We start from the raw sequence: 24,772 nt of genomic DNA on the forward strand, positions 1-24,772 counted from the left end.
TGTGAAGTGTTTTCTGGAAATCTGAACGTTTCATTATTTATTGAGCAGTGCCTGTTTTCTCGCCATTTGTAAATATTCAAACTGCCTTTACCTCACAGAAATTTTTTTCGGCAAAAATATTTCAGGCTTTCATTGCGCATAATAGGATAAGTTTAAATGAATTTTTTTGAACAAATTGAAGATGGTCCAGCGCAACGTCTGCGACGTTTGGCGTGGAATGACTCATCAATGAAAATAAGTGAACTCACAAAATGTACTGTTAGCTTCTTACAGGAGATATTGCCAACGCAGACCTTGTTTCCGCTTACTCTGTTCCATATACCTAGCAGTGGGTTTTGCATTGCCTCCATTGTGTGGGTTTGTAATAGGGAAGAGAAATACGTTTTGCACGCTTAACCGTGGCTGACGCAGTTCAAAAGCACCCATCCAATCACGTCATCGCGCGCGCTACCGATCACTGGCCGACCACGGTGGGCCTTGTAATGTGGGGGAAACAAAGAAACGACACTCTGGCTGACACAGACAAGGCATTTATTGCTGCAGCAATAACGCTGGCTAGCAATATATTATGCAAAGGAATCGAGACTCAACAGCAATGTTACAGAAATGAGGATGTAGTCATCATCATCATCAACAACAACAATCATATCACAACTTTACCTCCCATGACACGAACGAAAATTCGTAAAATCCCGAATCCGTGAGTAACCCCAGAGCTACGCACAGAAATACAATGCAAAGACGAGCTATATAGAAAAGTTTTGCGTACACGAGAGGTTGAGCACCTTGTGATCTTTAAGAAATATAGGAATAACCTGGCTTAAATGCTGCGATCTGCGCGAGCTTTTATCACTTATTACTTCTGAATGTTAAGAATATTCGACATAGTTAAACTATGGGCAAGATTAAATTCACTTCTACAGAGAGATTGTGCACGCACCACACTAACCAAAACAATATCGATGTAAAGGAATTTTCTCGTGTGGAATTGGCTAACGGATTCAATAGTTTCTTAACGCAAAGGAATCTGGGTTCTCGTGTTGCCCATACTGATGCTTGCAAATATATATGCAGTACAAATTATGAAACATTTTTCCTGCATCTAGAAGGCGAAATAGTGTCAGTAATACGAAGGATAAACAACAGTAGCTACGACATTGGTGACATTAAAATGCAGCCAGTCAAGCATATAGCTGGTATAATCGCGCCCATACTTGCTCATATCTTCAACCTCTGTTTACTGACTGCAGTCTTTATGGTAAGAATGCAAATAGCGAAAGTCGTCATTTACAATTAAAGGAGATAGAAATGTCCATGGAGACTACAGGCCGATTCCGTTTCTGGCAAGTGTTCTCAAAAACTATTGAAAAAATGCTTCATCAAAAATTGTCAGATTTCTTTCATAAATTTAACCTGCTAACTCGATTTCAGTTAGGTTCCTGCAAAGGCAAATTAATTGAGCTTCATTTTATTCAACAAAAATAATACATAACAAAGCTCGAAAACAAAGCTATTAGGAGTTTCAGTGAATATTTTGAAGGCTTTTGACCTATCAGGTATCAAAACCCTCCTAAATAAATTGCAGTGGTACGGTATCCGAAGAAAAATATTATCAACAAAGAACTCGTATTTATCATTTTTACAGGAAGCAGTATTGATTGATGGTACGCAGGCTGAACCGAAACCACTTTTAATTTTCAGTTTCAATTTTTTTTCAATTTCAATTTCAATTTTATTTTCACCAAAATAAGGTATACATGGCGAAAAAGGGGGGTAGGAGAATAAGCTGTACAATAGCAGCTTGACAAAGCTCCAACCACCCTGGCAGCAATGACAGCACTGTAAAGGTTCAATTTTCTGTTCATTTCACTAGGAAAAAAAAAGAAATCACAGTGAAAACGAAAGTATAAAAGAGTAGCGTCTAGTTAAACTAATGGTCGTTAACAAACAACTGCATTGTGTCAGCTTTGCTAAGTGCCGTAATATCTACATCTTGCTTCGCGAAGTCATTGAGTGCGTGTGGGAGTGTGTAATCAATGCGTTGGCGGCCATAACTAGTGCGCGTGACAGGAACTTTCCACGGCAAAAGCGTGGCTTCTTGGGCTTGTTGGTGCATGATCAAGCAAGAGACTATAGCGCAGAGTAGACAGGACACAGAAGAAACGAACAACACGAGCACTAACTTCCAACAAATTTCCAACAGCTTCCAACAGCTTCCAACTTCCAACAGCTGGCGGTACGGAGTGAGAGTCCAGAAGATGAGGTTGTAACTTTGCGAAGCGAGCGGCAGAAGTTTTCGTGAATAACAGAAACGGTGGCCCCAGTGTCCACAAGCGCAAGTGTCTTGACTCCGTCGACAAAAACGTCAAGAAGTTTCGGCGGGGAAAGGCGAGGACTTAAGCAGGGCGATGAGTGCGCAGTTCGTGCCCCCGGAACTGCGGCTGCTAGTTTTCCGAATCGGCGCGGACGTTGCGACGCCTCATGGGCAACAATGAGCGGCGGCGAGGCGAAGGCGAGCGGTGGGAAACGTAGGGCTGGCGACCGTGCTCGCGGTCGGGAGAGGTCTTCTGAGGTTGTGGTCCGAAACGTGGGCGAAAGGTACTGTCTGCATCAGGGTAGTCTGGCAGAGGGTGGACAGGCGCATGCAGAGTACATCGACAGAGGCGCGCGACGTGGCCCGGAAGACCGCAGGCGTAGCATATCGGTCGATTGTCAGCCGTGCGCCAAGGGTTGTAGGTAGGGGGCGTGAAGCGGGTCCTTGGAGCAGCAGGCGCAGGCACCATTTGAGGAACGTACGTATAAGCCTGCGGTCGCGGTGGTCGCGCGACAGCCTCGGCATACGTGAGAGGCACGGGAGTGGGGGCAGGCGGCACTTCAACTGGAGGACCGTAGCTCAACGGAGCAGCAGCAGGCGGTGGCGGGGTCGGGGGAAGGCCGACCTGGGGATCCAAGGGGGCTGGTTGTGGAAGAGGAGGGAGGGCGTCAGCGACCGCCTGCGTGATGGCGTGCCGGATCTCAGCGCTGAGGGGGGTCGGTGTCTGATGTTGGCGAGATAGGAGCGAGAGCTGCCGGCCGACCTCGTCCCGCACAAAGTCTTTAATGGTAGCAAGTAGATCTGGATTGATGGCCAGGCCGGAGATGTAGTCGGCAGGCGGAGGAGGCCGACGAGCGCAAAGACGTTGCTTGCGCAACTCGTCGAAACTCTGGCAAAGGGTATACACCGAGGTAACGGTGGTGGGACTCTTCGCTAACAACAGCTGAAAAGCATCGTCATCGATACCCTTCATGATGTGTTTGATCTTGTCAGCCTCGGACATAGCCGGATCAACACGCTTGCAGAGGTCTACTACGTCGTCAATGTAGCTGGTGAAAGTCTCATCCGTGTGCTGAGCTCGGACGCGCAGGCTTTGCTCAGCGCGCAGTTTCCGCACTGCAGGACGGCCAAAAACCTCCGCAAGGGTGCTCTATAGAACGGCCCAAGTGGGAATGTCGGCCTCGTGGTTGCGGAACCAGAGGTTCGCGACATCGCTGAGGCAGAAGATGACGTTGGTAAGCTTGACGCGGTCGTCCCAGTTGTTGTGGCGGCTCACCCGTTCGTATGATTCCAGCCAATCTTCCACGTCCTGGTCGCTATGGCCGCTGAAGACAGCGGGGTCGCGCTGCCGGACGGCACCGGAGCAGATGACTGGCTGCGACGTGGCGGCGGGCGGTTGACTGGCCTTGGTAGTGGACATCGGGATGGTGCGGCTGCGAAGGTCCACGGTGATGGTGAAAAGGGGAACACAGCAGCCTCCACCAAATGCAGAGCGGTTTATTGGCACGATGGAAGTGCCGGCTACGAAGACCTTGGCACAGGCAATCTACGAGGCAGAGAGCCGAGAGACCAGACACAAGCGGCAGTGTTCCATCCAGCACGAGTATCCAACCGGCGGCGCGAGCGCTTCGTCGTCGTTGGCTTCGGGGCTGGTTCATCTTCTCATTCCAATTTGTTTAATTTCTTCCATAATTTGTCGCTCTTCCGTAGACACTCTACGTCAAAAATACGGTGGTAGTAGTCCTTTTTTGATTTATCTTTTTCTGTGTTCAGTTTATCACGAAATGCTTTATATTGCCGCCACTTTACTGGATCGCGTGATTCTATATAATGCTGATAAAGTTTGTTCTTCTGGTTTATTTTTCCTCATCAACTCTTCTGTAATCCACGGGTTCCGAGCCTTTCTAGGCTGAAAATAAGGTTTAAGAGGGAAACAATGAGCATTTTGCTTGGAATCTGGCTAAAAATGGTTTCATATGCTTTGTTCGTATCTAAAATGTCAAAATATCTGTCCAGTCAGTCTGTCTAATCATTTCCTTGAAATGTGCTAATGCTTCAGGTCATATGCAACGATACGTGCTCTGATGTGTCTGCTTACACGTGGGTTCTTTGCGCCGTAAGAACAAAAATATGGGGAGGTAGTCGCTAATGCCGCATATTAGAGCTCCTGACTTTACAATCTTATCAGATCAGTTTGTAATGAACAAGTCAAGTAATAATGACCAGGATGAAGTGACTCGTTTTGGTACTGAAATGACATTATAAAAAACCATTGCACTCGAGTAGTGATTGAAATTCTATGCCTTGGGTAGACGTTTTAGATAGATCTAAATTAAAATTCCCTCCAATTGTTAATGTATAGGCCGAGTCATTTATGTAAGAAAGGAAGCTTTCAAAGAACTCGAAGAATAAATTAACATTACCAGCGGGAGGGCGATACACCACTGAAAACAAATTTTTATCATTTTTCACGCTTGGCATTTCGTAGTCGTCTGTGATAAGGCTATATTCATTTAAAATTTCACAGTGCGATAACAACGTTAGTATTGACACGCCGCCTCCTCTCTTGTCTGTGAGATTTAAACAGAAATCGTGATATTCGGGTAGCACAAAATAGAGTTTTGGTTGTGCCACGTCTTCGGAATAAAAAGGACATCAAAGTTGCAATGGCAAGATTTAAGCAATGCAGATATGTCCCCCTTTTTTGATTCCATTGATCTCGCATTCAAATGCAGCAGTCTAAGACGCTTGGTGTGTTGTTTTGTTTGGGAGAAGTGAAAGCACTGACCATTTCTGATATGAACATTCATAAGTATCAAAAGACCTTTCCACGCAGAAGCGTCGCCGTTTGGGACGACTGCTGGTGACACAGTGTCCCGCGCGTCGCTGCTGATCTTGTCTAGATCAGTTTCTCGAGTAATCGGAATCACTGGGGATGACGCAGTGCGCCGCGCAAAGATGGAACCGTTTCGAGTCCATACGTGTTTCCAACCGTGCTCGTACCTGCGGGCCGAAGCCATGCCTAACACTTTTTGCGTAGCTGGGCATAGGTGTTCGTTTATGAAAATGGGCTCATCTGAAGTGAGGTCTAGGGTAGTATTTGTTAGTAGTTTCTTTTTAGCGAGCTGAAAAACTTTGTCACGTTTTTCACGGCGTTGAAATTGAACGATAATGATTTTTCTTGTTTGCATCCTTGGTCGGCACCCTGTGGCACACATCAATGTCATTCCGCGTGATGGGTTCGCCAATTACTTCACCAACTTTCCTAAGCACCTGCTCAAGTATTTCATTTGGCTCCTCCATAACTTCTTTTATTTCTAGGCTTCTGTTTCGCGAATACTGTTCAGACCTAAGGAGCGCTGCTTCAGTTTCCGCCAGGTCCTTCTCGGCTTTGAGAGCTTTTGCTGAAGCATTTGGTTCTCCTTTTTCAGTTCTTTGTTTTCGCTCAAGCTTACTTCAAGCCGCTGGTTTGTCTCATCAAGCGACTTGCTTATAAAGTCCATGCTTGTCGGAGATATGGTGTCCCTCCAGGGAGTACACTGAGGCCTGTACTGTTCAATATTTACAGAAATAATATTCACAGTATTAGCCATAATGCGAAGTTTGTCATCTCTGCAGATGATACGAGTCTATTTTTTGCTCGTAATGACACTCGATACCTTGTTCAGTGTAACACCATAATGAAAGCTCTTGAAGTTGGTCCACAGATAATTTAATGGAGATAAACGAGTGTACGACTGAAGCGGTAATATTTAGGCCTCAAATAGACTCTAAGCACTGCATGAACATATTATTTTAAACCTGCGTCCTGTAAATTTAGTGGAGCAGTTGAAATGCCATACTTGGAAGGTGCGACAGTGCCAAAGGTTGCTGATGACCTGTTGAAAAATGGCCCTAAGTAAAGCCTTACACCAAGGTTGAGGGGCCATGAGCTGCTCGCCACCGTATACCAGCTGGCTGATAACGCGCAAAAGGATGAAAAACAGCGCTTTTTGTCTGAAGGGGTTGACGTTCATTTGAAGGTTAATGGCAAGCAGTCAGTATGCAGCCATCGCGCACTTAACCATGTTGTTTACCACTTAATCGAAAATGACCTGACCCTACTCCAAGCGGACAAAGAAGGTGGCTTCGTGGTACTTCCGACAACTTCTTTTGGAGAGAAGCCAATGGCTGCTGTAGCGAAAAACTTTGTGCCTGCCATTCGGAACCCCTCGAGGTTAAAGACTGAAGCCATGAAGCTACTGAAGGAAAGCAACTTGGAGAAACTTTCGAATAGTGTCAAGAAATGCAAGAGAGACCGCCTGCAAGTGTTTTTTTTTTCAGCAAAAACACATAAGGTGGTTGCCCTCTGCGAGCCATCATCACGGAGACTGGCTCATGGCAGAAGGTAGTGAGCCAATTCCTTCAGCAACAGTTCACGGCCCTCAATGTGCAGGACCCTTTCAGCGTGGCCAGCTCGGCAGCGGTTGTTGACGCTCTTAATAGCGGTATTCCTGGTGCCAACGTGGCTTTTTCAGTTGACATTAAGGACCTTTTCTACAGCATTCCCCACAATGAACTCTTTGTCGCTGCGCGTGAACTTATTGATCTTTGCAGTACGGTGAACTTTCAGAACGCATGTGGCATGTCGGTTAATACCTTTCTGGAGTTGTTATCTTTTTACCTGCCATCAACCGTTGTTGAATTTAAAGGCTCCTTGTTCCTTCAGAAAAGTGGAGTATGTATTGACTCTAGCGTCGCTCCAGTACTTTCTCAGATATTTTTATCAAAATTTAACAGAACAATTCAGGAACATCTTCAGGACAAGCTAGTGTGCAATGTTTTTTGGTACGTGGATGATTTTTTAGTACTTTTGGAGCTTTTACCTAATGACACTCTGCCTGCAGCAGTAGACGACGTTTTGAGTGCTTTTAAAGCTTCTTTACGCGCTTTTAATTGCACCCATGAACTCCCTGACAAGGATGTTTTTACCTAGAAGCAAGAACGCTCTGTTACCGTTCGGTTCTACGCACTCAAAGATTTTAAAGAGAGGCATTGTGATGAATTATTTCCGCAATGCACTGGAAAAAAGCTGTCACCACGCTGTCAAAAAGAGCCTTGATAATCAGTTCCAACGTTTGGAAGCCACAGGGTTCCCTAAAAATTTTTTGAAAGCAGTGGCTGACTCGCTGCTTCAGAAGCTCAAGAAAGAACGGGCGACGCCGGCTGATGGTGGAGCAACTGAACGCCAAAAGTTCGAGGTCATGCCGTACGTGCATAAAGTTAGACACGGCATCAAAAAAGTGGCGGCCAGGCAGGGTGTGAGTGTGGTGTTTTCTGCCCGTTGCAAGCTTTCGGGTCTGTGCTCCCGCCTTTCTGGAGGCAGGAAAAGGAACTACGTTTGTACAACGCAGCACGAGAACCGCTTCACGGCGTGTGTCGCTCAGGTCGTGTACAAATTCCCCCTCACACACGAAAGAGTATACATAGGCTAAACAGGTCGATCTATTAATGTCCAGCTGCGTGAGCACCACTTCTCACTGGTGTCCGATGACGGTGCCAACTTGCCTCGCCATTGCAATGAATGTGGGTGTTATCCACTGTTCAGCAACGTAATGATTCTTGGTAGAGGCAGGGGTAAGCAAGAGCGAGAAATCTTGGAGGCTTACCATATCAGTTTGTCAGGCCAAGATTGCATTAGCACAACTTCGGTGCGCTTACTCGAAAAGGAATTTGCTTCTTTAGGCCGGTCACGGTAGAGGTGTATCTTGTGTGCCCTATGCGCTGCGAGTTGTGATACGGCTGTTGCGCATGCTCTGCTGGCCTTGCTGGGACTATGATTTTGTCTAATAAATCTCAGTTGACAGTCCAGTCGTTGTGGCGTGTACACTGCTCTCTTGTCCATTGTCTTTTGTGACTGGTTTTTTTCAAGTTACTGTGAACCAACTGGCCCGCATACCGACCCTTCTTCTCAAGGAAAGCAAGGTGCAAGTGCATGTTACGAAAATTGACAAGTTGGCTATCAAGCAAACACTTTTGGAAGAGCGTGCCGATTTGGAGCGAACAATTTAATTGCCTCACCAGTCTAGCAGTATGCGAGTAAATATTTTTCATCATTAGGAGCAATGTTAGGCAAACAAATGGGGCAATGGTTGGTGTGAGATGATTGTCAAAACTGATTTGAGAGGTGAGAAATGATTTACGCAGTGTGGTAAATCACGTTCTACATCACACTCGCGGTATTACAGGACAGCTACGTTCACCGCTTTGCACGAGGGTGGCGCTGGTGAACCCTTCAAGGTTCGTTTACACGCAAATCATAATCATCCACGGAAGCAGCTGATTGGAGAGCCGTCGACGTAGCTCAGTGTGTAGAGACCCTGATGCGATATTCGGAGGTCGTGGGTTCGGATCCGACCTGCGGCACGGTTGTTTTTTCTGCTGTTTTAAAAGTAATTTTCTTTAAACCAATTGATTCGCACTACTAACTAAAGAAAAAAAGAACATTCCCCTGTGCACCTTGGTTTCGGTGACTGTTGGCTTAGTTCATATGTTTGTCAAACGAGCCCCTCATTTCATTTGCTTTGTCTTGTAATAGTTTAAAGAGGGTCTCGGTTCCGGCAGTCTTGATGCCATAGGTAGCATAAGAGGGTTCTCGCACCGTTTCCGCCCTCACCGTTAGATGACGTTCTACGTCACACTCGCGGTATTAAGCGTGGCCCCCAAGGAGCGTTTTTCTGGGCGATTCGCCGGCGTCGACGGCAGCGGAGCGCTTTTTTGCCGTGGGAGTTGACGTGTTTGCCAAATTGTCGGTCTTTGCCGGAACAGATAAAATCGCCGACGCCGGGAGAGGTCAGCGACAGAGGGCCAATGAGAGCCGGAGTGGGCGTCACGTGATTCTGGACGGGGCCGCGCCAGTGCACCCGGCTACAATTACCCTGCCAGGGGAGACTCTCGCATGGTGGATGCGCGCTCGCGAACGTTTCGCCCGCGAGAGCTAGCGGCTTCACTTCGCTTCCTGCACATCCGTCTGCTTTCAGAATGGATGGGGGCGCGCGCGTCGCACAACTGGACGTCAAAAAAACGCCGCTCGGCTACTGACCATGCGGGAGTCAATTCGTCGACGCCGGCGCGGGCGTCGGGCGCACGGCGCGATTTCAAGGGCAAAAAACGCTCCATGCGAGCCACGCTTTAGGACTTGCTACGGCCACCGGTAAGGACGAGGGTGGCACTGGTGAACACACTCAAAGTTCGCTTACACGGAAAAATATAAATACCCACCAAAGCAGCAGATTCGATAGCCAATGCCGTAGCTGAGTTGGTAGAGCGCCGGACGCGATATTCGGAGGTCGTGGGTTCAGATCCCTCCGGCGGCATGGTTGTTTTTTCTGCTTCTTTATAAGCAATTTTCTTTAACCTAATTGATTGGCACTAGTAATTAAATAAAATATACATTCCCCTGTGCACCTTGGTTTCGGTGACTGTTGGCTTCCTTCATATATTTCTCAAACGAGGCCCTCATCTCAATTGCCTTGTCTGCTATATTATATATATCAGAGAAGGCAACAGCCACAGAAAGCAAGGAGCATAGGGGGCGGGCATTATTACTATTCGTGGTGTTGATTCATCGATGAAGATTATTTTTGAATAATTTTTTATTGCTTTTAAGATAATTGATTAGAAAAGCATCAGGAAAGCAACAGTTGGCAGCGCACCGCACGCGTAATTCGGAGGTCGTGGGTTCGGTTCTCACCAGCGGCATGTGGTTGTTTTTTCTGCCCCTTTCCAATCAATTATCTTAAAAGCAATAAAAAACATATTCCACAGTAATCTCAATCAATGAATCAACAGCACAAATAGTAATAATGCCCGCCCCCCTACGCTCCTTGGTTTCTGTGGATGCTGGCGTCTCTGATATGTATAACCAGCCCCTGACTTCCCTTTCCTTGTCTGCTATATATATATATATATATATACATATATATATATATATATATATATATATATATATATATATATATATATATATATATATATATATATATATATATATACTGGGTGTCCCTGTATGTTCATCCAAAGGTTAAAAAAATAAATTTTGAGAGATAGACGAGTCAAAGCAGTTCCATATTGGTGACAGCAAGGCAATTTTTTGTTTGCAATTAAATTATAATGTAAATAAGTTTCATTATCAAAATTTTAAATATATTAATTTTAGAGAACAAATTGCATTCGAAGAGTGGTCCAACACCTTCAGAAACCCTAATTACATCATTTACGATAAGAAAACCCTCAGGTGTGTCTTTTTTCCATCTTGAAAGAAAGCCCGTGAAATACAAATTAACCACGTGACTAACACATTCGCGCGCCCCGATCGTGCTGCTCTCTAGCTTAGCAAACGAAACCACCTGTAGCCTTGACCCGACGGCCCCGCAGCAGCGGCAGGCCGATATGTTGACGGCGGCAAGTATAACCGTCTTGTGTGCCAACTGGCTGACGCAGGGGGTTAAGATCTGATGGATTCGGTAGAACATAAACGGAATGAAGTGGAAACACGGTGGAAAAACAGCTGTCATTATTGTAACGTTTAACCAGGGTCTGGCCTTAGTCATATAGAGGGTGTCCAGGCTAACTTTAGCCAAAGGTTAAAAGAAAAGATATTTGAGGTAGGCCAGGGAAACCACTTACATACACCTACCAACCGGCTTGCGCATCATAGAATGTTTTTGTTTTGCAATTATTTAATTAGCAATAAAGATTTTTAATGCTTAAATATTGAAATTAGACGGCAGATGTGATTAGCAAAGTTGGGGTGCACCTTCAGAAACCCCATTCTATTTATTGTGAGAAAGAAAGCCTCACGTGTACCTTTTTTCCGACCTGCAAACAAAGCCCGCGAAATACAAAAAAAAATCACGTGACTAGCGCATTCGCGCGCCACGATGATGCTGCTCTCAATCCTGGCTGGAGTGAACTAGATCAGCTGCTAGCGAGGCGCGACGACCCCAATTGCTCCGGTAGGCCGATATTTCGACGGTGGTTGGGACGCCCGCGCGAGCCAGTTTGCAAGGGTGACGGGGCAACCACTGTCGACATATCTGCCTTCCGGAGCAATTGGGTCGTCGCGCCTTGCCAGCAGCTGCTTTTCGTTCACTCAAGCCAGCATTGAGAGCAGCACAATCGTGGCGCGCGTAGGCGCTAGTCACGTGATTTTTTTTTTCTATTTCGCGGGCTTTCTTTCGAGCTCGAAAAAAAGATGCACGTGAGGCTTTCTTTATCACAAATAAATGAAATGGGGGTTTCTGAAGGTGCACTGCAACTCTCCCATTCACATCATCTCTCTAAATTCAATATTTACGCATTTATAAAAATTATCCTAATTACTTCTTAATTACCAGCAATACAAAAAATTTCTAGATGCGCAAGCTGGCTGGTAGCTGTATGAAAGTCGTTTCCCTGGACTACCTCAAATATCTTATTTTTTAATCCTTGGCAAAAGTTAGCCTGGACGCCCTGGTTATTTTGCATATATATATATATATATATATATATATGTTACGAACGTAGGTTGCGTTGGCTCCGCAGAATAAAGATTTAAGAGAAGTGGGCACTTCTACAAAGACACTTTTATTTATCAACGTTTCGACCGCGGTGCGGTCTTCTTCAGGACTGTAGTGGTCTCCCAACCACGATATCGCTCAGTCAAAGGTCAGCGAAGGGCAAACACTCTCAAAACAGGGCCATCACAGTGTAGACAACATCATCAATCTATCTCTAACACCGCTCACAGAGTATGAGCGAGCCGTCCTATCTAGAGGGCTGACTTTTTGCCCCCGCACAGGCAAATTCAATGAATTCCAACTCCTGAAAGATCTTGACGACTTCGCCAGAAAACTTCGCCTGAGAGAATACTTCTTTGATAAGCCCAAAAACCCCCACCAAAACACGGACTTCCACCCAGCAAACCAAAATTGGACTCCCAACATCGGGCGGGAAAAACACTTGGATATCTATATTAGGGCAGCTCAAAATGACTTTGTTGAAAATCTTAAGAACTGCACGTTAGGACCAGACAATCTTCCTAAAAGAGAACGTACTGCTCTCGAGACGCTCAGCAACCGTACCGACATCGCCATAAAGCCAGCTGATAAGGGCGGAGGCATTGTTATCTTGAACAGGGATGACTATATAGCAGAAGGCATCCGACAGCTTTCTGACAACCATTTTTATAAACAACTGCATGGCGACCCCACCGACGAGCACTCAAAAGCTATATCTGACATTCTCCTCGACCTCACAAAACACAATGAAATCTCCCCGAAACTATGCAAGGCACTCAAGGCTACCCATCCTTCTCCTGGGCGTTTCTACATGCTCTCTAAATTACATAAAGCCGGTATTCCTGGACGGCCAATAATTTCAGGAATCGGCACTCTCACAGAACCAATATCAAAGTACATTCACACACTAATTAGCCACATTCCAGCCACACATCCATCCTACATCAAAGATACAAACCACTTTCTCCGCCAGATAGACAATATAACATTACCAGAAGGAGCCTTTCTTGTGACCATGGATGTAACATCTTTATACACAAACATTCCCCATGCCGACGGCATTGCAGCCCTTTTAGAATCTTATCGACAGCACAAACCTCATGAATCTCCAAGCCCAAACGTGTTAGGAACACTAGCCAAAATTGTGTTAGAATGTAATAGCTTCGAATTTGATCTTCAATATTATCTGCAAGTAAGTGGCACCGCTATGGGGACAAGAATGGCCCCAAATTATGCGAATATCTTCATGCATCATATAGAGTCAAAATTTCTTTCTTCTTGTCCAATTCAGCCGTACTTTTACAAGCGCTATTTGGATGATATTTTTATAATATGGACAAACACGGAACAACAACTTATCCATTTCATTGACGGTTTCAACTCCGTGGACCCAAACATAAAGTTTACGCACACCTACTCAGCCAGTCAAATCAATTTTCTTGATGTTGACATTCTGGTGGACAAGGGGTCAGTTAGTACAACCATTTATAGAAAACCACCCGACTCACAAAAATATCTACATTTTCAAAGCGCCCATCCCCGTCACTGCAAAACCAGCATCCCTTATTCGCAGGCCCATCGTTTTCGAAGAATCTGCTCTAACGACCTAGACTTTCATGAAAACTCCGAACACATGCGCAACGTGCTCTTAACACAGCGCTATCCACGTTCCCTTATTGATGACGCCATAAGCAGAGCTTCAAATCTTAACCGTAGTCAAATACTCCAGGGGCACCAAATAGATAACCGAAATGATTACACTACAAACCTTATCCTCACATTTAACAGTAACGCACCGAACATAAACAAAATTCTTAATAAGCACTTTAACATTCTCCAGCAAAGTCAACGACCATCGAAAATATTTACATGCGCACCCCGCGTGATTTACAGGCGTGCCAAAAACATTCAGAACCACCTAGTACACTCCAAGGAACACAAAACCCCAAAATATGGATGCCAGCCCTGTGGTAAGGGTCGCTGCAAAATTTGCAAGCACATGCAGACTACGTGTTCCGCAACTAGTACGAGGTCAGTTTTCCAGCATTCAATCAACGGTAACTTTGACTGCGACTCATCAAACATTATTTATCTTCTTGAATGCACTCTGTGTAACCAGCAATACATAGGACAAACACTGCATTCCGCATTCGATTTAACAATCACCGGGCACACGCCAAGTCTCTTCCAAACCTTCCCCTATCCAAGCATGTAAACGCAGAAGGACACCCATTTGACCAACTAAAAGTAACAATTATTCAAGGGGGCTTGAAAAACAGGCGAGAACGCGAACAGCGTGAATCCTATTTTATCCAAAAGTTTAATACTATTCAAGAAGGCGTTAACGAAAAGCCTGGTACCGTTTCTTTTATTCACGACCTCAAAACAAAATAATACTACATTTCTCGTTAATTGGCTAACTCAGATATACCTTTTATAACTCCTAGTGTATATCCCAGGCAATCATACCCCTCCTTACTTACACTATCCTGCCTCGTGCAGTATTGATAAGCTTTTGACGTTCTTTCCTTACATTTTCCGACAATTTGAAATCTTTGCACACAGCTAGCCCAGCCCTCCTCCCCTACAAACAAGTATTCCCGGCGAGGTCGGTTCAACGACCCACCCACGGAGAGGGGTGCACCGTTCAGTGAAACCCAGACCCCGTGAGTGAGTTCTTAGACATGTGCTCGTTAACGTAGCCCACTCCTTCCTTAACGTTCTAGCCCTCGGCTCACCGGAAATTAGTGAGACCCCAAAAGGCGCCTGGTTTGGCCTGTTCGTCACTGCCAGTGTCATTTGCGCAGCGGCTCCTCTTCGGCCACGCATCTGCAGCGGCGCCCTTTGTGTTTGTGCATTTTGTTTGTGTGTTTTGTTTGCACGTTTTGCTTTCGTACGCCTGTGGTTGCCGTGCTGCCCATGTCCCCCGCACCGTCTTCCTCTCCCTTTCTCTCGTTTCGCCATCTCCTTTTGTACCCCACCCTTCCTTACTACACTAGTCCCCCCCCCTTTTTTTTTCTTTTATTTCTATTTTTTGCTTCCTCCCCCAGTATTGTTCCTGTCTGCTCCCCGCACCCCCATCTTTATTTTTTATTTTATTTTCCATTTTTTGAACCGTTGTTGCTATTTGCGTGTTACACTCCTTTCTCCCTCCTCTTGAGCTCACAAACTTAAAACGTCCATCTGACGCGAGACCACTACAGTCCTGAAGAAGACCGCACCGCGGTCGAAACGTTGATAAATAAAAGTGTCTTTGTAGAAGTGCCCACTTCTCTTATATATATATATATATATATATATATATATATATATATATATATATATATATATATATATATATATATGCAAAATGCTTGCTGCACTTTGTTCAGTTGTTGCCTTGGTTCAGTGCCACAGGGCTTGAACAGTGCGTGCTGTACGGCTAGTTGATGCTAAAGCAACAATATGAAACTGCACTAAGAGACGAGGAAAACACAACCAGAATTGCTGTCTGAAGCAGTGGCGGTGTCTGATCTTTGCTCTCGCCCTTGTACAGTACCGTTGTTTTAGCAGCATCATAGGGATCATTTAACAATCTGCTGTTTTAAATTGATGATGTTCGGTAAAGCTGACTATTATTTTTCAACCACTAAACGCTTGTGTCATACAACACATTACTCTAATCAACTCGTGCCATTTGCAGAGAACAATTACAACTTTTGCCAGGTACAACTTTTGTTTTTACAACTTTTTACAAAATTTACAAATTTTGCCATGTAGCTAAGCAACAGTATTTTTTGCTTGTGATGTTACCACAACCAAAAAATACAAAATTTTGCTGTATACAGTCATTCCTCGTTAATGTCAACCCTGTAGTATGGCGACTCAAATTATATACAGCTTCTCTGGGGACGAAACTTTCTCGAAGTCTGTACGCCTTATTAACATGACAACTTGCTGTTTATACTATAGACAGGGTGAAAACGCACCAAGACCACAGGTAGCTACATACCTTAGTCGCGTAATATCGATTGCGATTCGAACAGCATCTCAACTGTGGTAACCAGATACTATTACACGGCGGAAGGATTGTTAGAGGTGTTTCGATTTGAGGAGGAAATTCAAATACGGACTGAATCCTAAGCTTGCTACACCATGTAATTTCCATCATAACACTTGTAGCATAGCGCGCAGTTTTTTTTAAACCGTGAACTGCCAAGCACGCCGATTCTCTTCGCTCAGACTTTCTGATGGACAAAGCGCCTCTCTTTCTAGTGTCAAAATCATTGGCACTGAAAGGTTCTGCGAATCAGTTCCTGGCGCACATTGTTTAGCACAAACCTAATTAGACCCCTCACTTGCAGCATAACTTTTGTTGCAATGTCACGGATGCCTGCTCTCTACACGAAGCTTTTTTTTAACAGAGCACGTGGCAAGAAAAAAAAAACTACTCGAGTTCAAAGCATGTCAGGCAGGAGGCGAACGTAGCATAGGTGCAAAGCAGAGAATTTGCGAATGCATTACGAGTAGTAACGAAATGGGTTCAAATTAAACGTGGTCTCATCCTAGACAGGTCTATGGCTTCACCGGCACGGCGGGACTTTCAGAAATGGGTCATCGTCAGTATTGCAGAACCAGCCACCGTAGAGTAGCGCACAGGACAATGTGAAAAATCAAGATAAGCCTTGTTAATGTGGTTTGGCAATACGCACAAAAATGGAGTGGAAGGTGCAGATAAGCTCTTATGTTCAAGCAAACAAATTTAGGCATGCAGCAAATGCAAGAAACACTAAAGAAATTTAAGAAGCATACGGTTCTCAGCGTTCCACCATCGCCTTCACCCAGCAGGGAAATAATGTTCATTGTAGGCAGTCACAGGCAAATGAACGTAGCAGATGCTATTGTGCATGTGCACTGATGACATATATGCTTCTAAATGCGTCGATATTATCTCACACAAGCTGGTGCAGCTTACCTAGGAAGCGGTGCTTCCCAACTGTTCGACAGAAATAAAGACAAGTTGTCCAGCAGCTCGGCGACAACAAATATGGAAACAGAATCCGATTCAACGCGTACAGTTTTTATCTTTATTTTATAGCTCACGAAGCACTTCAAGACTGCTGAATTTTACCAATGTCTATGGTAACCATGGTAATGCACTTATTGTTGTCAAACATATGTCTGAAATCAAGCTTCCCTTCATGCTGCTAAGGAAAGTATATTTTATTCCCAGCGGTTTACTGAAAATGCTTTCCCTCGTTTTCAGTCCCGATTCGCTATTAAGGAAAACTCGGCTTATGTACAGTTTTTATCCAGAACCAGCGCTCATAAGAAAAGGCACAACTCTATGTGCGTTGCTTGCTTTGAGAAGAGCAAGCGTGTGCTGTGCTCTTTCTTTTTGCATCACATCAAAGGAAATGATCATGAGAAAGAGCAGCAGTAGTAGGTACTTGTGAGATATTTGCGCGTGGTGAAAAAACTGCGAGTGAGTTCCGACAATGGCGTTTGTACATACATGAGTTCCTGATCTAATAATATGTCACAACATAAATTTAAAACTACTGCTTTGGCTCAGATTATGATCACATGCAGGGGAAGTTGGATTCATTCTGTTCGCCACAGAAATATTTATTGCAGATAGGCCCGCACTGCCGGTAGGAAATAACAGAAAGACGCTCCTGAAGTGACAGCGGCCGTGCGCAACAATGATTCCACACAGATCACAGAATGCCGGCACACCATCGTAATACGGCCAACCATATTCGAAAAATGCACTTTTTGGAGCACAATGCCGCATAATGGTATTGGCGCTCCTGTAGTCTCGGCAGAAAACAGCTCAATGCCCGTGCCGCCGAGGTCGTTTCGCATACGCAAAACTCAGCGGTTCACTAACGAACCTGGATCAATATCAGCGATGTCTAGGTCCCAAGAACGACTTACGCTCTGGATCACTGCAACCGTCGGGACGAATGCGACCACCTGTAGAGCTCTACGTTCATTTCGACATTAGGAAAACAACGCGTGCGTGGTGAGCTTTTATACCGGAATATATATTTGCAGGCTATTCTACCAACTATCGAAACAGCACTCGTTCCGCAAGTAATGACTTTCACTGCACTCTCAATGGTTAGTGTCCTGTGAGGCTTACTGCATGCGCAGGAAATTCACCCTAGGTAGTTGCTCATCAATGCTGTTCGTAAAGATCCTCGTGGGAATAAACAGCACTTGTAACAATCGCAAACGGCGCAAATTACACACTTCGCGACACCGCCGCTGTCCACGTCTTGCACAGGTTTGAAGGCCACTCAATCAACTCAGTGTTGACGACGACAAAGCAACTTTGGGGAAACTGTCGCTCGCTACTGTCGCACACGGCGAAGTTCGAAGTCGCTTTCGGCACTCGTAATTGCTATATGCGGCCAATATTATGTGTTACACGGCATAGCTACTACCATCTAAGGCTGGTTTCTCACCCCGCTTCGCGAGCGGCCATTTTGCACAGGCAAAATTGAGGAGTCGGGAGCTGGCATGTCACGGGACAGCAGCCTATAGATGTGAAGCGACCATACGGTTGTGCGCCCGAAAGTTGAATTTGAGCTACTTGGTCCGCCCGGGCAGATGCGACCATCGGCTCCATTGTTGGTTACTGCGCATAGTCGCAAGGACGCGTCCGCATGCTGCTCAGAAACGATCGTACACTGGGCTTTACGCTGCTAGGCATTGTACAGGACCTCCCCGTTGCAGTCACCTTCCAGATGGCATTTCGTTCTTCGAATTCGACAACCGGCTACGCTGACGACTACGACGCGGAAGCCAGGAGCGGTCGCCTGAGAGCTGCGCTCTAAAATTATCCAGCAAAAAATTAATGTGGTTTAGTTAAGCTAATCTATGGATCTACAAAGTGAGAGCTGTCAGGGTTCATTGTGTTCAATGGCGTTGGCGTTGACAACGGTCTAGGCGCCGATGATTTTAAAGAAAGGAAGGGCGCATGCGCTATGCTCTTAGCTGCTGCACCGCGGCGGAAAATAGAAGCCGCTGAGCAGCCGCTCGCCTTGGAAGTAAGCGCAATGGAAGAAAACGCATCCGCTGCGATGGCTCAGTGGTTAGAGCGCTCGGGTACTAATCCGGAGTACCCAGGTTGGAACCCAACCACAGCGACAGCGTTCCGATGGAGGCGAAACGCAAAGGTGCCCGTGTGCTGTGCGATGTGAGTGCACGTTAAGGATCCCCAGGTGGTCGAAATTATTCCGGAGCCCTCCACTACGACACTTCTTTCTTTCTTCCTTCTCTCAGTCAGTTACTCCTTCATCCCTTCGCTTACGGCGCGGTTCAGGTGTCCGCCGTCATGTGAGACAGATACTGCGCTATTTCCTTTAATAATAATAATTGGTTTTTGGGGGAAGGAAATGGCACAGTATCGGTCTCATATATCGTTGGACACCTGAACAGCGACGTAAGGGAAGAGATAAAGACGGAGTGAAAGAAGAAAGGAAGAAAGAGGTGCCGTAGTGGAGGACTTCAGAATAATTTCGACCATCTGGGAATCTTTAACGTGCACTGACATCGCAGAGCACACGGGCGCCTTAGCGTTTTCCTCCATAAAAACGCAGCCGCCGCGGTCGGGTTCGAAACCGGGAACTCCGGATCAGTAGCCGAGTGCCCTAGCCATGAGCCACTGCGGCGGGCGAAAAAAAAATTGTTTGCTGCGGAAACGAGATGATGCAGTATCAGTCCGCTCGTTCAAGCGATATATTAATGTGTAATTATCCCACTGTTAAGTAAAACACATAAAAAAAGAATTAAACATTCCCCTATGCGCCTTGGTTTCGGTGACTGTTGCCTTCCTTTATAGGTTTATCAAACGAGCCCCTCATTTCCTTAACTTTGTTTGCTAATAGCTTAACGGCGGTCTCTGTTCTGGCAGTCTTGATGCCATAGGTAGCATAAGAGGGCTCTCGCACAGTTTCCCCCCTCGCCGTTAGATGATGCTCCAAGTCGCACTCGCGGTGATACAGGACGTGCTACGTCCGCCGCTATGGACGAGGGTGACGCTGGTGATCACTCTCAAGGTTCGCTTACACCCAATAAACATAAATACCCACGAGAGCAGCAGATTGGACTGTCGTCGCCGTAGCTCAGTTGGTAGAGCACCGGACGCGATATTCGGAGGTCGTGGGTTCGGACCCCACCAGCGGCAAGGTTGTTTTTTCTGCTGCTTTATAAGCAATTTTTATACGCGACAAAATAATCTGTGTTATTATCCCCCTGATTAGCACGAGACATTAAAAAAATTTAAAACATTCCCCTATGCACCTTGGTTACGGTGACTTCGCTCCCTTGATAAGTTTCTCAAACGAGCCCCTCATTTCCTTTACTTTGTCTGCAAATAGCTTAACGAGGGTCTCGGGTCTGGCAGTCTTGATGCCATTGGCAGCATAAGAGGGCTCTCGCACAGTTTCCGCCCTCGCCGTTAGATGACGTTTAACGTCACATTCGCGGTATTACAGGACGTGCTACGTCCGCCGTTGCGGACAAGGGTGGCACTGGTGAACACTCTCAAGGATAGACCTGAGAAGTTCTGGCGGTACCTCAGCGAAACTAAAAAAGAGCCGAGTCAATTATCTGTTAATAATTGCATTTCACATGACCCGTCCGTTATTTCCAACTGCTTTAATCAGTACTTTCACTCTGTTTTCACTACGGCACACGGTGACGTCCAATTTGATTATTCGCTCCCGGATCTATCACCCGATATCATTACGTACGAAGGTATTTTTAATATGCTCCTCAACCTTAAAGTGAAGACCTCTGTCGGCCCTGATAATGTACCTATCGTATTCCTACGTCGCTATGCGGGACCCTTGGACCATTTTCTTACTCATCTGTTCCAGTTATCATTTGGAAACAATGTTCTTCCTGACGATTGGCGAATGGCTCGAGTGTTTCCGGTTTTCAAAAAAGGTGACCGTCTTGATGTTGGAAACTATTGTCCAATTTCATTAACCTCCAGCATATGTAAACTCATGGAACATATCGTGTCTAACTTCATAATTGCACTTCTCGAAAGACACAATATTTTGTCGTGTTTCCAGCATGGATTTCGGAATGGTCTTTCAACTGTTACTCAACTGGTAACTACCATTCACGAAGTGGCATCCTCTCTTGATAAGGCCGAGCAAATAGATATGATATTCCTAGACTTCAGCAAAGCGTTTGATCGTGTCTCACATAGCAAACTATTCGTAAAACTTCAGAACATTGGTCTACCTCTACCGATAGTGAAATGGATTCAAGCCTACCTCAGTAACCGAAAACAGTTCGTCCACGTCAATGGCTGCTCCTCTGAAATTTTACCGGTTGGCTCTGGGGTCCCTCAGGGTGGTGTCCTTGGCCCTGTTTTAATCTTAATATATATTAATGACATCGTTGCCTCAGTTGACATCGCATCTGTTAGTATCAGGCTATTTGCAGATGACTGCATTCTGTTCAAAACTATTCGTTGTATCGATGACCAAATTGCTTTGAACAATAACCTTAATGCTGTACACCAGTGGTGTAGCCTTTGGTCTATGGAATTAAACCGAGAAAAATCCGTCCTTCTTCAGGCAACTAACAAGAAAACCCTGTTTCAGTTTTTGTACAAAATCAACGAATATCCAATAGTTCAGGTCTACGAGTATAAATACCTAGGTGTGACGATAACTAATCACTTGAATTGGACGAGCCACATTAATAAAACCTGTGCATCAGCCTTCTAGGTTTTCTTCATTTTAAATTAAGATCAGCCCCTTCCCATGTTAATCTGCTTGCATTCAATACCCTAATCAGACCTCAGCTGGAGTATGCTTGTGTAGTATGGGACCCTTGAAGAAAAACGTAACCAAACTAGAAATGGTACAGAGAAAAGCCGTCCGTTTCATATTCAATTCATATGGCCGATTAGATTCACCATCGTCTCTGACGAGTGCTAACAACATTTTGACGTTAGAAAGCCGACGAATGATTTCCAGGCTGCGGTTTCTGTATCTGCTCAACAATCACCAACTTGGCATCAATCCACAATTATTCATTCATCCACGTGTGAGTCGTCAAACTCGGCACTCCCACCGTCACAACCTGGAACCAATCTTTGCACGTACTAACAGACTTAAAAATTCTTTTTTTCCACGCACTGTCACCCAGTGGAATGCTCTTCCAAGAGATGTTTTTTTCCGCTGATAATGTAACAGTTTTTGAAGCAAGTGTACGAAAAACCCTGTGCTGATTTTTTCCTTTATTTTTTTGTTTTAATGGTTGCCGATTCATTTCCCCTTTTGTACTTTATATCATGTGTTTGCACTGCACCCTGTTCGTTTTATATTTTGTGATTGTTTCCCAATGGTGGCGCTGAATTGCATTTTTTGTGACCTGTATTGCCCTTCCTGCTTGGTCTTCAATGACTGCAGTATGTTTTAAATAAAAAAATAAAAAAATAAAACAATAAATATAAATACCCCCGAGGGCAGCAGATTGGACGGCCGTCGCCGTAGCTCAGAGGATTCCACTTCCGGCCACCGACCGTGACGGACGTGAAATGACGAGCTCTGCTGGAGGGGCTTCAGCGGACAGGCCTTTTGCTTCTGCTTTGTCGTCAGGATCTGAGTACCAGGTTGTATTGCCGAGTCTGCCTACAGGGCGTTTTGTTGTGAACACCGTATTTTTGCACGCTGATGTCAGGGCCCGCCCATACCGGGTGGGAGATTTTCGTGATGCGCTCGCTCAGCTATTACTCTTGCCGGAAGTGGTCGCCCTAGGCGCGTATCGCATGAATCTTGTCTTGGCGGTCACTTTAAAAGACGACGAAACGCTGAAGAAGATAGTGCCGGCGCGCTGAAAGTGAAAAGTGCCCGGTGTCTTGTGATCGACCCCGCTAACTAGGACGTACGAATGAAGTTGCACTGGCTGCTTCACAGTGTTCTGGGCGAAGATGTGCGGCTTGCCTTCGCACCATTTGGAAAGGTGACGGACGTGTCGAGGGAGCGGCGGCGCGTACACTGGGTGTCTGACAAGGGTTCAACGACGAGGCTCGTGACTTTGAGGTTGAACGCCGGCGTGAAGCTGGACGACGTGCCCCATCAAGTGAGCGGCGCTGGCGAGCTGGCGCTCGTGGTCTTCCCGGGCAGGGCTCCGCTCTGCCTCCGATGCCGGGGCACAGGACATATCCGTCGTGAGTGCCGGATACCACGGTGCGGTTCCAGCCATCGGTTTGGGCATGAATAACATCAGTGCGCTCGTACTTACGCCAACGTCACCGGGCGGGTGAGCAGCGAGGACAGCCCGGAGCTGATCATGGACGAAGCCGACGCGGAGGAAGCATCGAAAGCGGCAAGTGAACTAGCAACTCAAGAATCCACGTTGACGCCTCCCCAGACGGATCAACCGGAGATGCTACCCAAAGTCACTGCAGCAACCGGACAGCTGGTTGTAGCTCCCGTAGATACTACACCAGTCGCCAGCATGCCGAGGGGTGCGACAGAAACGCCTGTGGACTCTTCGGAGAGCGGCACCGAACCTTCGGCGGAACCCATGGACGTTTTGTCACCCGCAACAAACAGCGCGGCCGCAAAACGTACGCCCGATGAAGCCGGTTGCAGTGCGCCTCAACTTGACGCCAGTGATGGAGACGAGCCTCCGACCAAAGCGCCAGGTATGAGGCGTTCGACCTTAAAGCCGCGGCCAAACGTGCCGGTTGACTCACGGCAGGCGGGTAAACTGCCTCCATAGGCCATTTTTTTTGTCGCTGAACTTGCTTTGGGGTGTGGTATCTATCTTCGTATGTGTAATACGAAGGTAGATACCATAAAATAAGGCACCCTTTGTTTCCGAAATGGCAGCTAACCTACGCGAAGTGCTACCTGTAGCCACGTTAGAGGCATCGGAGCGAGAAAGCGACAGTGCCAGCTCAGTCGGCTTCTTCTTGAGAACGACCTTCACGTAACTGCAATCAAGGAAACAAAAATTGAAAGCCAAGAAGCGACTGACCGATTGATGTCTACCTTTCGTGTGCACTTTGATGTGTTCGTGTGTCATACTGTCGGTGCCTCAGGTGGTCGCATTGTCTTTATTAGAAGCAACAAAGGCAAAACTATGCAGTCGCTCTTTTCGCGTGAAAGCGGTCGTCTCCTGGTCGCCGATTTCTTGTACTATGACTTGCCTTTTCGAGTGATTTGTGTGTGCACCAAATGTAGAAATGGAACGCAAATTGTTTTCTGATTGAACTGAGTCGTTTTTAAAATGCGACAAGATTGTTATGTTCTTAGGAGATATTGATACGTGGCGGCTAGAAGCAGCAGTAGAAAGAGCAGAGGTAACCTGCTACGCAAGGAACCGATGGCTTGGAGTAGACTCTCAGCACACAAGCGCGCACCTCAGCGTCGTCTTCGTTACCAACCACTTCGTCGTCCTCCCAGCGTCCGTAGCATGACCCCCCCCCCCCTCGCGGCAAAAAGCACCGTCCCGGTGCGCACTACACAGGCCAGCTAGACGGCGAGTTGTAAGGTTTGAGGCGGGACACATGGACGATGTCGATGCGGGGTGCAGCGGCCGGAGATGGCGGATGTAGCCGGGTGATCTCGTACGTCACCGTGGTCACCGGACGTACGACCCGATAAGGGCCTGTATATCGAGGGAGCAGTTTTTCACAAAGGCCCACACGGCGGGAAGGGATCCAGAGTAACACAAGGGAGCCAGGAGAGTAGGTGACTTCACGACGGCGACAGTCATGACGTCGTTTCTGATTGACTTGGGAGGCCGACAGCCGCTGGCGGGCGACAAGACCGGCAGCGTCGGCGCGAGCGATGGCGTCCCGAGCGTAAGGACTCGTGGAGGCGGTGGCGGGCAGTACACTGTCGAAGGGCAGCAAAGGATCGCGGCCAAAGAGAAGGTAAAAAGGGGAGAAACC

At 46.3% G+C, this 24,772-nt stretch overlaps 2 protein-coding genes across 2 annotated transcripts in view; both read left to right on the plus strand.

The window, feature by feature from the left end:
* Positions 1–24,772, plus strand: part of LOC144103923 (uncharacterized) — a 397,175-nt gene that overhangs the window by 273,682 nt on the left and 98,721 nt on the right. The gene's annotated exons all lie outside the window — the stretch shown is intronic.
* LOC144105074 (uncharacterized) overlaps positions 22,759–24,772 on the plus strand; it is a 34,013-nt gene continuing 31,999 nt past the window's right edge. The window contains exons 1-2 of the mRNA XM_077638274.1: positions 22,759–22,950; positions 23,098–23,518. Coding sequence (XP_077494400.1) covers positions 22,759–22,950; positions 23,098–23,518 — 613 coding nt within the window. The remainder of the gene's footprint in view (positions 22,951–23,097; positions 23,519–24,772) is intronic.

This window comes from Amblyomma americanum, chromosome 9 (assembly GCF_052857255.1).
Source record: "Amblyomma americanum isolate KBUSLIRL-KWMA chromosome 9, ASM5285725v1, whole genome shotgun sequence".
NCBI lineage: Eukaryota > Metazoa > Arthropoda > Arachnida > Ixodida > Ixodidae > Amblyomma > Amblyomma americanum.